This window comes from Embiotoca jacksoni, unplaced genomic scaffold, assembly GCF_022577435.1.
Source record: "Embiotoca jacksoni isolate LCO1_2020_lvr unplaced genomic scaffold, fEmbJac1.0.p SCAF_2, whole genome shotgun sequence".
NCBI classification, from domain to species: Eukaryota; Metazoa; Chordata; class Actinopteri; family Embiotocidae; genus Embiotoca; species Embiotoca jacksoni.
In genome coordinates this window covers 10137448-10156191 of record NW_027185340.1, presented here as the reverse complement: position 1 = coordinate 10156191, position 18744 = coordinate 10137448, and the positions used below count along the sequence as shown (strand labels likewise).

Genomic DNA, 18744 nt, shown 5'->3' with positions numbered 1-18744 from the left:
TCTAGAAACTGAACTACCAGCTAACAAAAACATCATCACCAAAAGTAATGCTGAAATATTCTCTCTTTCAAACACAGCCAGTTGTCAGCAAACACACCTTCAACATTAAGCTTGGCGGTCGTCCTGATGTCAGCATCGTCGATAACCACGCAGGAATATTCTGCGTCATCCCTCATTTCAATCATCAGCACAGACAGGAAGTGGACCTTTCTGTCGGCATGCATCCTGTATTTGTCCCCAGAGAAGATCTCCATGTTGTTCTTCATCCATTTGACCTTGACGAAAGGTTCGTTGGTTTCACACTCAAAGGTAGCCGTGGTGTCCTTCTCCTTCGAGTCGATGTCCTCCAGTTTCTGTGTGAAGGTGATGACTTGTTTTGCTGCAGGAATCACAACAAAACTGACGTCAAAAAAATACAGAATTCAAACTCTGTGTAATTTTTTGGAAAACCCAAAGTTACATTACCTTGCACCAGCAGGAAGGCATGGCTTGAAGTCTCTCCGGCAGTGCTGGACGCTTTGACCATGACACTAGCAGAATCCTCCGCCGTGACGTTCCTGATCACCAGCTCACACACGTGGTCCTCGGGCCAGTACCAGTTAACACGGTCCGACTTCTCCAGCTGGACACCGTTCTTGAACCACTGACACTCGGGTTCTGGTCTGCCGACGACTCGGACTCTGAACTTCACCTCATCGCCCTGCGCGACAGTCTGGCTGGTGATGCGCTCCTGGATCTTCGGGGCTTCCATGCTGGCCGAGAGCTTGACCCTTTCTGGTTTGAGAGGTTTGGCGGTAAGCTTGCGCTCCTCCTCCTTCTTCCTCTCAGCCTCCTCCTTCATCTTGGCATGGTGGAGTAGGTCCTCCTTCGTCTTCTTCAGCAGATCCTCATAGGAATCGTCCCTTTTACGAGACTTGAGCTCCACCGCTGTGATGGACTCATAATAGCCTTCCTCTGTCCTGCGTTTGAACTTGCTCCTCAGCTCCGCCGTCTCCTCCGTGGCTTTCTCATGGACGACTCTTTGGGCCTTCTTGAGCTTGACGACCTCTTTCAGCTGAGTTTCTTCTGTCGTCTGCTCAACTTTCACCACCTCAAAGTGCGTCTTTCCAGGTTCGGGTGCGGGCTCGGCTGCCTTGGCCTCAGGGGCGCGGCGCAGATGAGTTCTGAAGTCCTCTTTCTGCTGAATCTCCAGCTTCACAGTATGCTCAGCTGAGCCTAGGTTGTTGTCTGCCACCAGCCTGACCTCTCCTGAATCATAGGATTTGACATCAGTTATCTCCAGGTAGTAAATACCATCGTAACGGAGTCGGTACCTCTTGCTTTTACGGATAAGTTGACCGTTGAGGTACCAGTTAACCTTCGGTGCCGGATAACCGGTCACTCTGCAGCGGAATCGGGCGATTTCGCCTTCCAGCACTCTGGCTGGTTCGGGAAGAAGGACGATGTCCGGCTTCATTTTGTCCGTTTCCTCTTCAGCAGTGACTCCAAAGGGTCCTCCCTCGTGAGCGATGCGCTCCATCTCATCCATCCTGTACACTCCCTTCCTGCCTTCGGGGAGCTGCGTCTCCTCAACCAGGCCCTTCTCGTCCTTCACGATCAGGGTGGCCGACGTCTGGTCGACTCCGAACTTGTTGGTGGCTCTGCAGGTGATGACGCCGCTGTCTCTAGCATAAGCGACCTCATAGTCGAGGCTGCAGTAGCCGAACTCGTTGACCATGCGCAGCCTGTTAGCCGCAGCCAGAGGTTTGCCGTCGTGCAGCCACTCCACTGCCATAGTGGGGTCACCAATAGGGGTCAGTCTGCACTCGAAATGAGCCGGACCAAAGCGCTTCATGCGGACGGAGGTCAGCTTCTTCTTGAACTGAGGTTTCTGCTGCTTCTCTTTGTCGTAAAGGTCGCCCTCTTCCCACTGCTCTTGACCGTATCGTAGATGAAGTGGCTCCAACTCTGGAGGGGCGATCTCTTTAGCTTTGTAGGTTCCTTTGGTGATGATGAGCTTCCTCTCTGGTTCCGGCTCAGCAAAGTCCACCTCCACATTGACCCTGCAGCGGGTGGTGTCTCTGCCGGCCTTGTTGATGGCGGTGGCAGTGTACCAGGCGCTGTCGGTGCCAGCAGAAGAGGGAATCTGGAATTTGGCCTCTCCTCTGGTTCCTTCAATCCTGGAACAAGAAATTCTCACTTCAGTATAGATTTTACTTTTTAAGCTTGTTTTTTAATTCAATGAAAAACTGCAGTTGTTTTAAGGAGTACTTTTATTCCTCTGATATTTGATGATTTCAAGTGTGTAGTATTTAGTTCACAAATACAGATGCTTGTTTCCATGGTAATTTTGGACTTTAGGTCATAAAAAACTAAAAATTATTTTTCCTAAAAATAAAGTTTAAATTCCGACATTTTCAGATCGGAATGAATAAAACTGAGTTGGAGCGATGAGTGCCAGGTGCTACAAGCTTTTTTCTGCCATTGGTTGGCATCAGGTAAATTGTTGTTGTGTAATCCTTAGTTTGGGTACCAGAGCTATTCTATAAAATCTCTTATTACAGCCAACATTAAACATACTTGATGTTCGGGTGTTTGTGTGGGGAGATGATGTCGCTGTTCTTCAGCCAGACGATGTCAGGCAGGGGGTTTCCAATGGCTTTGACGGCCAGTTCAACCAGAGTTCCCTGCTTCACACTGATGTTCTTCAGCTTCTCGATGAACTGTGGACGTACCAAGGTTTCTTTTGCTGAAAAAGATGGAAGAAGAGTCATCACATGTTCCTGCTTCTTCAACAGAGGTCGTCTAATATGTAAAGGTGAGTTTTATTCTTACCATCAACAGTGAGAGTGACGGAGATGGATGACCGCCCGGCTCGGTTCTGAGCGATGACGGTCCACTCTCCGGAGTCCTGTGGCATGGCTGGGACGATGATCAGGGACTGAGTCCCGTCCTCTTTCACTACTATCTTGTGGGTGTAGTCGCTGACCACTTGTTGTCCTGGGGAACAGATGAAGAGGTTTGGATTATCATGAGACCAAGAAGTGTTCTTCCTTCATGAACACGCTTTATGAAGATTTTGCTCACCGTTGTGGAACCAGTACGTGTCGGGCATCGGTCGGCCGACGACCTTCAGGTCAAATCGGGCAGTTTGCCCCTCAGAGCATTTACAGGAAGAAGGCTTCATGACAAACACAGGTTTGTAGAGTCTTTCCAGCTGAGCCTCGTCGGTCTCGTCCAGGCGGCGGGCCGGAGAACGTCCAGGAGATTGGCTGGCAGAACGACCGGGCGAGCGGCTCAGAGAACGAGGAGACGTGGACCTGAGAAATTATCAATCATTGTCAAAACTCTTATCACGATTCTAAAAGTTTATGAGTATTTCTGAGTCAAGTGAAACCTTCACCTGATCCTCTGCACTGCTGGCTGTGGTGTGTATCTCTGAGGTGTCGCAGCTCCAGCCGGCTCCACGTAGAGCTTTCCAGAGCTGACAGCGTTTCCCTTCATGTTGGCAGCGAAGGCCGTGTACACGCCTTCATCCTCTGGCAGCACCACGGGCAGACGGAGGCTGGCTCGTCCATCCTGCAGAATCTCTATCTGGTAACGACCTCCAGCCCTGATGCGCTGGCCATCTTTGTACCAAGCAATCTGCCAGGAGATAAAATGTCATTGTAAAACCAATTTGGTTTCCTCCGTGTTGTTCTGAGCTTTTCATTTTAGATTAGTTTACTGAAGAGACCCCTGTTGATTAAAGCACCTTGGGCAGCGGCACTCCAGCCATCTTGCAGTGGAATGTGACGCTCATCCCCTCAATGATCCTGTAGTTCTTGACGGGGGTGTCGAAGGCCGGCTGCACTGCCTCGGTGGCGGTGGCGGTCACCATCAACTCTCCGTCCTCTGTCACAATCTCTCTGTAGGTGATCTTCATGATGTTGAGCTCGACCTCCTGAATGATCCTCAGCTCGATGGTGGACAGATGGAACTCCTGCACACATGGCATGACATTACAAGACCGTCAATCAATTGATTGACGTGTACAGAATTGGGTTCCACCGGTACACTGTGTGCAGGACGGCCTGCGACTGTGGTGAGGATGCTCCTACCTGTCCAGAGATGAAGGCGGTGGCCATCGGCTCCACTGGCGTCACGGTGATGGGGGGAATGTCGCCCACTTTGGGCTCCTGCACCACAACTGTCATTTCAGTCTTAAAGGTTTCTTCTTGTTTCTTCATGTAGGCTTCGTAGTCCTCTGTAGGAACAACAAATGAATAATTAACTGTGATGTTTGGTTCCTTCTCCTTCCATCTCTCCGTGTTCTCCCGTGCGTCCACCGGGCCGACGTACCTTCGTCCAGCAGACTGGCGGCGGCTGAGACTTCTCCTAGCTGGTTCTTGGCAAACACGGAGTATTCTCCGGCGTCATCGGCGAAGGTCATGGAGATCTCCAACTTACACTCCCCAGTCTCCTTCTTGTAGGCGACTTTGTATCTGAAGGACAGTGGAGGGGAAGAGTTTGTCTATTTACTGGTGATGAGAGCCCCTTACAGACTGCAGTGTGCATTACAGCCACAGTGTGAACAAACGACACCCGGATGTTTTACCAGCTGTAGAGTCAAACATGTAGAGTTTGTCCTGACAGTGGAGAGTAGGAATACGATCGTTTGAAGATGATACATACCTGTATCCGGTGGTGAGCGGCACACCGCTCTTCTTCCAGATGATGTGCGGTTTGGGGCTTCCTCCGACCTGACATTCGAACACGACACTTCCTCCTTCCACCAGCTTCTGGAGGGTGGGATTCCTGATGAAGAAGGGAGCAGCAGCAACGGTGTCCGACTCAGCCACGCTAACCTGAGACAAGGTCTCATCTTTGGCTTCTTCAGTTACTCTGGAAACACAAATCAGTTTTTAGGATTTCCAGGACCGAGCTTGTTACCTTCTGGTTCAGTCTTGTAAAAATAAAGAAGTGTGATGTTCATCAAACTCGATCAATTTAAGGAGGAGCTTTGACCGACTCACCGTTTCTCCTGAGCAGTTTCAACTTGTTCATGGATAACCGAGATCTCTTCTCTGCTCTCAATGTCTTCAGACACTGGAGGAAAAACAGAGTTAGTCCCAACTAGACAGCATCATTACTTAGTTATTCTGCCTGCAGTGAGTTGATGAAATCAATACCAGAACTTTAAATCATACTGAAAAGTTAATGACGGTGAACCAAAAGAGGCCCTACAATTAAGCCCTGAGGAACTCCACTCTTATTAAAACCTCCCTTTGAGGGTGATGTAAAGCGAAGCACTTGATGTGTTTTTAGTTCGTACCCTGGACGAGCAGGTAGCAGGAGGTGCTGACGGTTCCCGCCTCGCTGGTGGCGGTGCAGGTGAAGCGTCCGCTGTCTTCAGCGAATGCCTCGCGGATCACCAGCCGGGCAAATCCACTCTCGTAGCTGATCTGGAAGTCGATGGAGCTCTCGATCTTGTAGTCCTCTCTGAACCACATGATGACGGGAGTCGGCTGACCGCTGATCTGACACTCCAGGACCACCGACTCACCCTCCGTCACATTCGTGTTCTTCAAGCCCTGCGACGTAAACACACCGCCGTCAAGAAATATCACTTTCACAAAGCTGCATTTACATATTTAATGATCTGAAGAGAACACTTACAGACACCAGTGTGGGCGGGACCACAGCGCCACCTGCAGGTACGGCTGCTGCCTCCACCACCTGTTGTACAATCACACATCTGTTAGCAAATCAAATAATAATACCTCTCTTTTCTAAAGTCGACGACACGGACACAACACGACGAACACACAACATCTAACACGTGATGCAGAGGTGACAGGAGGGGAGGCCGGCTGGCTCAAGAGGTGAGAAGGAGGTTGTCAATAGTGTTTAAAAGCATGTTAAAGTTGTTATTAGAGGGATATTTAATCCTGGATTTTCACAGAAATCAAAAAAACCGGACTTTGAAGAGAGGTGGTTCGTCATCGCTTCACAATATGAGAACAAATGTTGTTTAACTCGTTGTGAGTGTGATGAAAATCAGAATCCAAATCTAAAGGGTTCGACCTTTTGGGCAAAAGGAAATTCTGCCCCTTATTGATATTTTAGCCAGTGAGGAGCTCCATCAGAGAATAAACTCAGCTGATTCAATGATAGTCTGGTGGTTGTTGAGATATTTGGTTCTGAATATTGGACGAACACATCAGGTTTTCTTGCCCTGTTTAGATCCAGCTCGCTGAGCTCGATTACAAACCTGATCCCAGTCCTCCAACATGGTCCGCACGCCCCCCGAGTACACCACCCCCATCTGTAACTGGGTGCCAAAGCCACTCTGATATTTCTCAGCGAAGTCTTTGAAAGGCGGCGGGATGGTCTCCGGCATCTCTCGGGTCTCCGCTGCACTACGACCCGGACCGGGAGACTTGACGGGCCGGATGATCTGTCTGGTGGTGGCGGAGGACGAGGAGGAAAACTCTTTGTGTAGCGTGGCGATAGCCGAGCCGGCGATGGAAACCTGAGCGACCCACAGAGGAGGAACCACACGATCATCAAGGACATATTCTGTTTGTTCTCAGTTAAACCACAGCGAGGAACTGCAGGACATTAGTGGATTAAAGCTACAGCGGGAATTTTAGAGGAAACTGGATGAACTGGATTAAATGGGTTTGTTGGGTTAAAGAAGGATTCATTTAGTTGTTTTATAGGCATGATTTTATCACTAGACTACATTTCACAACCAGTTTGCACTACAGGCAAGCAGTGATAACAACAGGAGTGATGAGCTCACAGCAGCCGTCCAATCACAGCTCAGGAACATTCTCTACGTGTTGCAGTGAGCTGTGGTCGAAGCTAGGCTGCGAACGTCATCTTGAGCAGCTAATTAGTTTATAACCTACGTTAATAATTTAGCGCTACTGCTGAGGCTAATATATACGTGAGCATAATGATGAGCTGACGTTTTTTTACAGTTACGGTAGGAAAAGGTTCAGAACCGGAACGCAAGGTCGTCCGTCCCGGCTGCTAACGGATTTTCGGCTAACGTTGTCCGCTGCTACAGGACGATTATTCCAGAAACCACCGGCACGTTTGAGATGAAGTTTTGACTCATTTTTAGTTAGGAGCACATTAGCTCTATACTGCAGTACAAGAATATTAGTGTTTATTTATTTTGTCTTCTACATATCATCTTCTGTTGGGGATTTTAGCTTTTTACTTTCAGCCTGTTTGCATCGGTCTGTTTGCACTAAACTGAACTGGAATCACGTATTGGAGGACTGTGGGCGGGCGGCGGAGTTTCAGGGACGCTTAATACGGCACAAAACCGACTAGCAAAGCCGCCTGCTAAAACCAAACTGAGCGACGTGTTAAGATCAAAACAACCGATCACTAACTGTAAAAAAAGTAATCGAATGATTGATTAAAGAAAAAAAACAAATCGAAAAGCGAGTTTAAAACATTTAAAAGCAGGTTTACACAAACTTGACTTCTCAGCTGTTTTCAGTCCAATAAAAACAAATTAAAATCTATGTCCGACAGATAAAATCACAGACATGTTCGTCAGACTAGCAGGCGGAGAACGTATTTAAAGAATTACTACGACGTGTTATTAAACTATGAAGTAAATATACGACTAACATCTTAATATATTTACTCATAATCCATCGAAAAATGTACTTCCTCGACGTCCACTACTTCTGAAAATGTCATCAGACTCGTAACCTCTGATGTCTTCACGCGTTTCAAACGTGTCACCTGTCGTCTGTCTGAACGGTGAACCTGGCGGATGAGTGTGATGTGATCACTGTGAACTGTGAGTTGCCGGTTAGAGGTTAGACTGGTGGGTTTCGGGTTATTTTGCCTCTCTTACCTCACGGCTAGTCTCGGATTTCGGGACAGAAACTTTAGAAACGGTGAAATGTGGAAGTGGAGACAAGCTGAGACCGGAGTCGACTCTCTGAATCTGAAGCAACCAACAGAGGCGACAGGAGCGTTAACACAGCTGCACCCGGAGATCTTACTTATCGTTCAAGAGAAGTTATCTGACAGCACTGGCAAATAATTTGTCTCATTTCCACGATTGTTGCGTTGTGTGAGCGAGTTCTCCGTTAATCTTCTTCTGACTGGGATTCAACGTCTGCAGCCAGATAATAACTTGGAGAATAAAACGTCATGAGAGACGTCTGAACTGTCAGCACTGATGTGAACGCTTCTCCTGGACTCTAAGAAATTTTTTGCCAGTGCAGTCAGAAGGATCCTAATGAAGCAGATCTTCCTGTGACCTCTGACCTCTCCGCCGTGAGGCTGCAGCCCGGCCGGGTCGGCCGTCAACTCCTGAGCAGTTGTGAACATTTGGCCGGCCTGCGCTGTCATCGACGTCCAGCCGGCTCCATACTGCATCACCCCCACCTCTACAGACTCCGCCTCGTCCTCTTCGGCTTGGCCGCCCTCCGCATGCACGGGCTGACGGACCCGAGCGAGGTCAACGGCGGCCACCACCGTGGCCACCGCCCCGGCTCTTTTCCCTCCCCCGGCCTGGAGACACAACCAGCAGCACATAGATATCAGGACATCCATGGCAGGACGAGGCACAGAGGCAGGCGGGGGGGCGGGGACATCCTTTCAATGCCAATATTCAGTCGATTCGACTTTTAGTCAGAGGTTTGTGTTGAACACGGAGCTGGAGGCAGGATAGCCTAGCATAGCATAAAGACTGGAACCAGAGAGTAACCAAAGTAAACCTCACAACACTTCTAAAGCTCATAAGTAACATGCTGTATCTGCTTTGTTTAATATGTCATGAACAGGAAGGTAAAACCAGCAGTGATGTCATCAACCAGCAGTGATGTCATCGTTGGTTTGTGAACGTTATGAATTCTCCAGTTCAGATTCTGTCCGTCACCATCTTTGCTAGTTCGGAGCGGTTTGGAGCAGGAAGTGACCATATTTGGATGAGCTTGGGGGAGGAGCCAGTGGTGAATCTGACCGATCTGATTGGAAACCTGACAATACTACGTCCCGCCCACCGATTGCTGTAACCTGACTGCACCACAGGCCTGTCAATCAAGCAGACACGCCCCCAAAAACAGGTCTTTTTTTAATCTTATTTTCTAATGAATGAGGGATTATTTTCAGATGGACCTCCAGAAAAATAATAAGAAGGAGTGACTTTAGCTAACAACACCGAGACAACCGCTGGAGACATTTTATTTACTTTGTATTTGATGAGAGAAGTTGAATGGGAGTCTATGGAGCTGGAGACTCTTTTTTTTTTTGAGCTGACCTCTAGTGGCACTCGGTGGTATTGTAATTTGAGGCACTTCTGCATTCTAACCATTTTTCAGACATGGAAGCTACAAACACTTTTATAAACAGTCTGTGGTTCGGACAGAGACAAACCAGTGGTTTCCAGCCTTCATGCTAAGCTAGGCTAACCATGTCCCGACTCCAGGTGTCCACTGGAAACAGCAAAGGGTCAAATTTAAACATCCACACCAACCTGCTTCTGTTAAAAACACCAACAGTTGAGTACATGTGGATGAACACCAGGACGCCGTGACAGTCGAGGTTTGTCGCCCCGTTTGGTTTTTAATCTGAGGTTCAACCAGCATTTACCCTGGACCGTTTATTTATATGTATATTTATATTTACAGGCCACTTTAAAAGGTCTATAGATGGTAAATGAATGTGTTCTAATGGAGGAGTCACAGTTCTACACATCTTCCTCAAGCTGGCTGAACCTCAAACTAACCACTAGAGGGGGCGCTATTCGACACAGGAACAGACTTTGACACAACACCGGTTTCCACTTATGTACGGAAACGTTGACGTAACGGTCACACCAATCCGAGGACATCACATGCTCGTCCGTCGGTCATGCAGTGAAATCATCAGAACCTGAAGTGACAACAAAGACTTCGGGGCAACAAGGTTAAAAAAAAGAGGCGGTGAAAGTGCTGAAAAAAGATGGCGGAGCAGCTGTGAGGCGTTCAGGCACCTGCATTGCCGGGCGGACAGAAAGATGATGGTAACACCCGTCCTCTGAGGGCACGGCCTCTTCACACTCATCAGGCGAGATGTTGAAAGTGTCTGCGTGGTTAAAGACAGAAGACTCATCTTCACAGGTGTACGATGCTTTAAGACAAACGTCCTCTGTGTCGGAGGTCTGAGTCTCCTCGCATCCTTCAGAACCACCTCTGGATCGTTCTCAGCAGGATTACGACCCACCTCTACGTCACCACACGAGTTGGTACGAAGGAAGTTAAAGTCGTCACGTCCTTTGATGTTCGGGATAAATCTGGAGCCGTCTGGTGCTTCAGATGATTCTGACTGCGTTTGGAGCTGGTAAACAAATCAAACGTGTTGAGTTTGCTGAAGAAAGAGAGACGCAAACACATCCGGAAAGAAATGAGATGGACCGAAGATTCAAGACGAAAATTAAAGGCTCCTCTGGAATCAACAACAGGGAGGCGCTACCCTGCTGCTCGGGACAAGAGGACGGAGGTCAGAGAGGACAGAGGTCAGAGAGGATGCAGGTCAGAGAGGAAGGAGGTAGTTCTGAGTCTCAGTGAGTTCAGGACTGAAACTGAAGTTGTCTCCGTAGCTGTTGGAGCATCTCTAAAAGGTTTAAATATTTAATTTGACACCATCCATCCTCGTGTTTGTCAAAGTGCTGTCTGGACTTTTTGACCACCAGATGGCGATATGGACCCCCCCCACCCCTTACCTCTTTGACCCCGAGGACCTGCAGCTCGTGGACCAGCAGGGTGGCGCCGGTCTCTCCCTGTTTCCAGGGCGGAAGGACGTCGGCGCCGACGGCCAGCTGCTTGCGTGCGGTGGCGGGGGACTTGACGGACCTGATGGACAAACAACGCTTTAATAAGATTTATTGATCCACTACTCTGGAGAAAATGATCAGTGGATCTCTACTGTTAACTGTTGACTCTTGGAGGCTCTGCCCACCTGACAGGTGTGGGCGTCGGGGCCTTGACGTGTCTGACAGGTGACGGCGACTGCTGCCGTCCGCCGGCCACCTTGACAACCAGCGTGGACTGAGTTGGAGACTTGGACGTGGGTTTGGGAGGAACTCTGGGCGGAGTCTTACGAGCCAGCGGCTGAGTCAGCTCCACCTCCATCAGGGACGGGTGCTCTGTCCCCTGTGGACAGAACCAGGAGATAAGAAGAGAGCTAGCAGAGATGCAATCAAAGATGAGATCAAATGAAATGACTAAATAAGAAAATAAAATATGAAACGAGATGAAGACGCAATTAAACTGGATTCTTTAGAATGAGATAAAAAAAAAGAAGAAGAAATCACAAAGTAAGAAGTAACAAACGAGATGACATGAGATGGATTAGTTCAGATAAAACGAGACTGAATTAGAAAAAAGTTCAAAAGAACGAGATGAGAATAAATTAAAGATTTCACAATTGAGATAAAATGAGATGATATGATTTCTATAAAAAAACGACTTAAAAAAATAATTCAGGGAGATTAAATGAAAGAAAAGGAGTGAAATGAGATTTACGTCATAATGAGATGAAACTAGAGATGAAATGAGGTTAGATGAGACTGCATGAGATGAGAAAGTTGTTTATTTCATCAACAACAAAAGTTAATTCACTGAAGAACAAAAATGAAGCTAACATCTAAAAACAATATTTTACAGAGAAAATGTCGGTTTTGGGCCAAAAAATTATGAAAATTAAAAATGGATAAAAAAAAAAGTGAAACGTTTTAAATGTAAACTAAATGGTGTCTTCGTACCTTCTCTTGTCTGCTCACTCGGATCTGTGTCTTGGTTTTCTTTGCAGGAACGGCTTCTTCACCTGAACACACGCTGACATTAGTGTCTGATTCTTAATGATTCCACCATCCAGTCGATGTGAAAGGGGGCGGGGCTTACCCTGAACCAGCAGCTCGGCAGTGGAGGTGGCCCGGCCGCTGCTGTTGGTGGCGGTCACAGAATATGTCCCAGAATCCTCTGGGAAGGCCTCGGCGATCAGTAGACCGTACAGGTCTCCGTCCTGGAGGATCCTGAAGTCGGCGGAGCTCTGGATCTCGGCTCCCTCTCGGTAAAACTTCACCACAGGTGTGGGGATCCCGCTGACCCGGACGTCCAGCCTCACCTGGCTGCCCTGCCTCACCGTCTGAGTCTGCAGTCTCTGAAGGAAGTTTGGGGGCGCCGTCTCCGCTGGAGGACGAAGGGAGGACAGATTTTAAGGTTCATCCAAAACCAAACTGCATTTTAATTTCAGCAAATTTGAAGTTAAAGTGTCACCTGTGCTACAGTCTCACCTGTGATAAAGTCTCACCTGTGTTACTGTCTCACCTGTGATAAAGTCTCACCTGTAACGAGGAGTTCAGCGGTGCTCGTAGCTTGTCCGGCGCCATTGGTGGCTCTGACAGAAAACCTTCCGCTGTGTGCGGCGGTCACAGCGGGGATCCTCAGAACAGCGCGGCCATCGCTGAACGAGATCTGAACGCCGGGCAGAGCGGCGGCGGAAAGAACCTGGCCATCACGGAACCAGCTCACCTCAGGAACTGGAGAACCTGCAGAGGAGAGCAGAACCGGACCGGACCGTTGTCAGAGAACCCAGAGACGTCCGGGAGTAAAACTTTCCAGAGGTACAAAACGTTATTTTTCAGAAATATCCCGTCAACCTTCGGCCCAATCAGAACGTCGCTTACCATTAACTTGAGCCTCGAACGTGGCGGCACTACCCTCTAGTGCCACCACGCTCTGCAGAGGCTGCGTGAACGTCGGCGCCTGTGTTGACATGATGGTTGGCACCCTGCGGAGACACACACACACACACACACACGCACACACACACACACAAACACACGTCAGAGGAGGAAACACAGTGACGCTTTCAGGAGAGCAGACGACTGCACTGCACACTGCAGCATCCAAACTTTAACTTCAAATCAAACAGGATCAAACAATCTGCTGGAAAATATCATATCAAACTGGTTTTAACTGCAGAAAAAAAACAAGAAAAACAAACTGCAGAGATGAACAGCAGCAGAGTTTCAGTGAAAATCAGATTCACATCATGTGAAGATCTTAATAAACTCAAAATGTATTATTATTCAAACAGCAGCAGAAATCGAAGATTAAAGAGCTTTTAAACTTTAACTTTAAAAATAGAAAACATGAACTAAACCCTGGAAAAATAGAAAAAGGGAAATTTTATGTCAAGCAGGAAATTATTGTTATTAATAATAATATTGTGCTGCACCTTTCATACAGTAAATGCTAAAATATCACATGTTGAAATGTGATTTAAAAATAAGAAAAACAAATAAAAGAAATTAAACACAAGACATGAATAAACATGATGATAAATCAGCACTAAAACAGAAAAAACATTTCAAGAGATCATCATCACCATCATCATCTTCATCATCAAACAGCTGCATCGGTCATGTATTATTAACTGTGGGGGTTTCTTATTTCTGTTTGTTTGGTGTCTGACTGCAGTTTAATGTTTCATCCATGTTTCTATTAATATCTCTCATTTTACTCTTTTTAATTTTTTTAAACTAACAAGTCTTCAAAAAAAAAATATTTTAACTTTAAAATGAATTCTTAGTTGTTTTTATGCTTTGAAATTATTAAAAAATATATATATTTTTCAGGTGACTTTATGAAACCTGTCAGAGACAATGTGTTTTAATAACGTGTACTGTCCCTTTAAAATCAACCAATAGCTGAAAATAGTTCCTGACATGTGACGTGTTATGGTCCAATGAGCTGTCAGCACACGTGTTCGTATCAGGTCGCATTCACATCATAAAACCAGCTGCAAACGAACAACCAATCAAATATAGCCGTTGCTCCGCCCTCAGTGACCACGCAGGTGAACCGGCCAATCAGAACTCATGATGCATTTTTAAAGTCAGAGGACGGTTGTCGCCATGGTTAAAACAACAAACAGGGCCATTCCTCCACCCTGACCTCCTCTTCAACGACATCACCTGACTTCCTGTTTTACTGCCGTCGACCACCAGGCGGCGCCAAACAACAACACAGAGTCTGTGTTTAACCAGAGGACGAATCAAACGTCTGCAACACGTAAACATCTGTTGAAGAATTCTCCCCAAGAAAAAAAACAAGAGAAGAAAAGTGTTTATACTTTGGAAAACTGTCTAGTCATCAATCAGAGATGGAGATAAACAAAACCTGCTGTTTACAAATAAACATTAAATAAATAAACATAAGAAATAAATGGAAACAGAAGAATCTGAGACGCCGAGCTGCTGCAAACAAAACCACAGAAGAAGAAGGTTTCTGTTTTATAAATTATTTCTATTCAGGTACTGGAAATGTGCTGATTCATTGGAGGCAGCTTCAGTTTCAGATACAGAGACAGATGAGACGAATGGAGGCTAAATATGTCCGACAGACGGAGACAGCTGACAAAGGGGAGAGGAGGAGGGGGGAGAGGAGGAGAGGGAGGGGGAGGAAGAGGAAGAGGAGGAGAAGGAAGAAGAGGAGAAGTTAGAAGTTAACGTAAACAACCAAACAAACTCTTGAAGAGACGAAAATTATGTCATCGTCGGAGACGAAGAAAACTTTTAAGAAAATAAGAAAATAAATTATAATAATAAATAAATAAATACAGAAAAGATGAGAAATATCAACAAAATGTTATCATTTATATTTTATCAGTCATATTTAATGTAAATTTTAAAGTGTTGAAGTTTTAAAGCCAGCAGATGATCAATAACTGATCAATAACTAAACAACAACTGATCAATAACTAAATAATAACTGATCAATAACTAAACAATAACTGCTCAATAACTAAATAATAACTGATCAATAAACTGATTAATAACTGATCATTTGATGTGTATGAATTTGACCTTCTGATTTAAATTTAACTCAACTGGTTTATTTTATTGTCACAGATTCAAACACAAAGTGGAACCAGAATATGATGTATTAATCAATAATCAATGGTTTAATATATCATCTATCTGAAATCAATAATCAATATTTATTATATTTTCAGTGTTCATCTGGAAGCGTGACTTTGTTTGATTTTAAAGATTTTCCTGTTGTTTTTTATTAGACTGAAATAAAATCATTATTTATCTTTGTGTTATGTATAATTTGTTAAAATATTTTACAGTTTAAAGTTTGTAAATGAAATTTATTAAATTTAAGTTTTGATCGTTTAAAGTTTTAATTTGTGTATAAAAAAAAAAGTGAACAGACGTCATTCATTTCGTGATCTTAATGTTGACTTTAAATTTATTTGATTATTTCAGGAGTAAAATAAAATACATAAATAATAATAATAAATCCTGTTTCAGAGTTTTAAGATGTTTTCAGCTGAGGTTTATTTTCTGCAGATTTACAGGATGCATCAAAAATAAATCTGAACATTATTTCATTTAAACCTCTTCGTCAAACTTCAGTTTTAACGTTTATTTGATGTAAATTTGACCGTTTTCTGTGTTTTTGTTTTTCAGCTGCAGATTCTTCGTCTTCAGGAGGCGGGACCTTCAGGAGGCGGGGCCTGCCTTCATCACCTCTCCTCAGTAAGCACATTTTAAAAATTCATTTTTCATATTGACGTTTGTTGGATGAAAAATCTTTTCTGACTGAAGTTCGTGATTCGGGATCAACAAAAGAGTTGAGAACAAATATTTACTTCTTTTTTTTTAAACTCTCATAAATTGAAATCATCCATAAATCTGGTTTCCTTCCAGATTGAAAACTTTAAACTTTTATACAAACACAGAAAAGATTCGAACTTTAATTCACCAGTTTTTATCAGTGAAACATTTTAAAATAATTTAACATTCAGTATAAATATTAAAATTGATATAAATCTGTAAAATCTACGTATTTTATCAAACATTTGTTTTTCACCAACAAACATCCTGAATTTGAGCTGCTGATGATGAAATTTTTTTTTTAATTTGGTCTAAAATAAAATTATCAAAGATTATATCTAATAATAATTTCAATATAGTGAAAATGAAACTTTGTTTTCACAAACATGCGATTCAAACGTGAAATTTGTGATTTGAAAATGTTAATTCGTTCAAATTTTTCGCCCCTTTTTATTTATTTAAATGTTCTTCAGTATCTGTAATATTTAATCATTCATAATTTGATGGTTCCTATAGCTTTTAGTTCAACTCAGTTTCAGTATCTAATTGCTTAATTTTTGGCATCACTTTTTTGCTTCTATTTTCTTGAGCTGTTACATTGTTGATTTAATTCTAAAATCTTTTTTTTTTTAAATCGTTGATTTAATGTTGGTATTTTATATGTTTCGGTCTTTCAGTCCGGATTTACTTCCTGTGTTCATAAAGTTGGATTGATTTGACTGATTGGATCTTTGATCACGTTATAGATATTAATATCTGCAGAGACACAAACATAAAGTTTAACGTCTGAATGAAACTTTATTTGAACTTTGAACCCTGAGAAAATTTAATAAAGTGAAAAATGAAATTTGAAAACAATAAAGAGGAAAATATATCATCAATAGCAGTTATACAAAGAAACATTACAGTTTAGCAAAAATGTTTTTTTTTAACTCAATTAAGGAAATATAAAAAAGCAGATACAAATTCAGGTGTTTTCTTTTTTAATGAGTTAAAACCACATCTTCATTAACATATTCAAATGATTTATTTATGTTGAACTCACATGTCTCCTGTAAACTTCATCCCTGTTTCCACATCAAAACATTAAACCAGAATCAACTTCAAAACAGTTTGTGATGTCACAAATCCTGCTCTTAGGCCCGCCCCATAAAATCTCATCATCTCTGAATTTAGAGAAACTTTCCTCCTGCAGCAGATGAAAACGGTTTTCTGGTTTGAAACATTCACTGAGGAGAAAATCGTGTTTCTGAGACGAGGATACTTTAAATGCATCTAATATATTTTATATTTAGAATTAAATTCATGTTATTCAACAGAAAAACTAAAAACATCACTTTTTTTTACCTGTTGGGGAAAAAGAAAGAAAATCTTACTGATGATTCTCATTTTCTTATTATATCATAATTATACTATATTGAGTTTTTGGCTTCATTTATTCTCTGTGATGAAGACGTTAGAAAAGAAGGGAAATAATAGATAAACAACAATAAATAAATTAGTTTGTGCTGAAATGATTAAAGTTATTGTGACTGAGTGGAGATACGAGGTTTCCCTCCGACAGAAACATTTCCACGTATTCACTTGTTAAACTGTCATCAGTAGAAATCAGGAACATCATTTCCCATAATTCATAGCCAAGAGGAGTCAAAGTATTAAAATGAACTGACAGTTTATGTAAAGCAGCTTCTTCTTCATGAAAGTTTATTGATTTGTTCTCTCCGCCAATCAAACAAAATGGTTCTCTGTTTTCATTTATGACAACAAATGCAGCGACAACCAGAAAGATGTTTAAATAATAAAGTTGAGAAATGACACGTTTGTAACTTTAACAGCAAAAAATAACTTTGTCTCTGTCTGAAGACAAAATTAAATAAATAAATCAGATGATTTCAGGTCTGAAACATCTTCGATCCCACACGACTGAAATCTTTAAACAGCAGAAAACCGTTCTGTCGGTCGGTCAGTGAACGCACCTCCGACAACATGACGCTCACTTCAACATGATGTTCACACGCTGATAATCAATAATCAGAATCGGTGCTGATTGGTTTGTTCCTGCGCTCTGGATGTGACAGTGAACGCCTCGTCAGGACACCTGCTGCTCTTTAAAAGCTGTCAGCTAATCTGAGGTGAAGCTGAGCTGATCACAAAGCGACCAATCAAAGCGACCAATCAAAGCGATCAATCAAAGTAACTAATCAAAGCGATCAATCAAGCGACCAATCAGACAGGACTTCAGCTCAAAGCGACGATCGGAGGAATAAACTCAGCTGATATTTACAGATCGGCATCTGAGCGACAGATATGGCGTTGGCCAAAAATATCCCCCACTCCCCCCGGCCCTGACCCCGGGCACTTTGATTGACAGCTCCATGTGGCACATAGCTGGAGGTGAAGTGATAGCCCTGCTGCTGATTCCCTTAAAAAGCCATCGGCCGCCAGCTGACTGTCTCCCGTGCTCTCAGCAGCTATTCTTGGCCTTCACAGGTCCGACCGGCACGCGGCCCTGAACACACACACAACCAGCACAAACACACCAGAACCAGCACAAACGCACCAGAACCAGCACACGGGTCACCAAAAACCACAGTCCCGACCATAAACCACCAGTCATATGTACCCACGGGGACACGGGCACGACTACTCACTTGTATTCACAAGAGTGCCGTGGACTGTTGGGACGAAGCCCGGCTGGCTGACTGCTGCAGTCCCCTTATCCAGAAAGGTTGTTCCAGAAAAATCCCAGGTGAGAACGGTGGAGCCTCCGAATATCCCAAAACAACAAAACCACACAGCCGGTGCAGTTCTGTCGCTCCTCCGTCCCTCCAGCGAGGCGAGGCTGGGAATGCTCCAACTGCTCAGGAGGGCCCACACGGCAGGAGAGGGTTTTATACCGGGGGGACGACCTGCATCATCACCGCACCGGCCCGCCCCCATTGGCTGCTGAGACGCTCAGGGTGGGCGCGATGGGACGCGGCAGCCATTTATGCAACCTGGCTGTCAGTCGGCATGTCGATCGGCTTAGATCGGATCGATCGGCCGGACGCAGCTCGATAAAAACAAACAGTCGGCGTCTAAGAGAGAAAAGAGTTGAATAGCAGCTGATCAGAGTTAAAGTGACAACAAGCCGC

At 44.5% G+C, this 18744-nt stretch overlaps 1 protein-coding gene across 30 annotated transcripts in view; it reads right to left on the bottom strand.

Annotated features, from left to right (window-relative positions):
- LOC138201202 (titin-like) overlaps window positions 1–18463 on the bottom strand; it is a 156031-nt gene extending 137568 nt beyond the window's left edge. For 28 of the 30 annotated variants that reach the window (XM_069154451.1, XM_069154460.1, XM_069154467.1 and 25 more), the window contains exons 1-23: window positions 18262–18463; window positions 12668–12771; window positions 12326–12529; window positions 11883–12170; window positions 11744–11805; window positions 10939–11132; window positions 10703–10832; window positions 8266–8511; window positions 7847–7939; window positions 6233–6493; window positions 5638–5697; window positions 5294–5552; window positions 4995–5067; window positions 4654–4863; window positions 4321–4463; window positions 4080–4225; window positions 3734–3961; window positions 3383–3624; window positions 3067–3299; window positions 2815–2979; window positions 2560–2728; window positions 466–2159; window positions 98–379 (exon numbers count right to left, since the gene is read on the bottom strand). In XM_069154451.1, coding sequence (XP_069010552.1) covers window positions 98–379; window positions 466–2159; window positions 2560–2728; window positions 2815–2979; window positions 3067–3299; window positions 3383–3624; window positions 3734–3961; window positions 4080–4225; window positions 4321–4463; window positions 4654–4863; window positions 4995–5067; window positions 5294–5552; window positions 5638–5697; window positions 6233–6493; window positions 7847–7939; window positions 8266–8511; window positions 10703–10832; window positions 10939–11132; window positions 11744–11805; window positions 11883–12170; window positions 12326–12529; window positions 12668–12758 — 5473 coding nt within the window. In that variant the 5' untranslated portion in view covers window positions 12759–12771; window positions 18262–18463. The remainder of the gene's footprint in view (window positions 1–97; window positions 380–465; window positions 2160–2559; window positions 2729–2814; window positions 2980–3066; window positions 3300–3382; window positions 3625–3733; window positions 3962–4079; window positions 4226–4320; window positions 4464–4653; window positions 4864–4994; window positions 5068–5293; window positions 5553–5637; window positions 5698–6232; window positions 6494–7846; window positions 7940–8265; window positions 8512–10702; window positions 10833–10938; window positions 11133–11743; window positions 11806–11882; window positions 12171–12325; window positions 12530–12667; window positions 12772–18261) is intronic. The other 2 variants (XM_069154456.1, XM_069154461.1) reach the window with 2 other exon arrangements.
- Window positions 18464–18744: the final 281 nt, after the last annotated feature.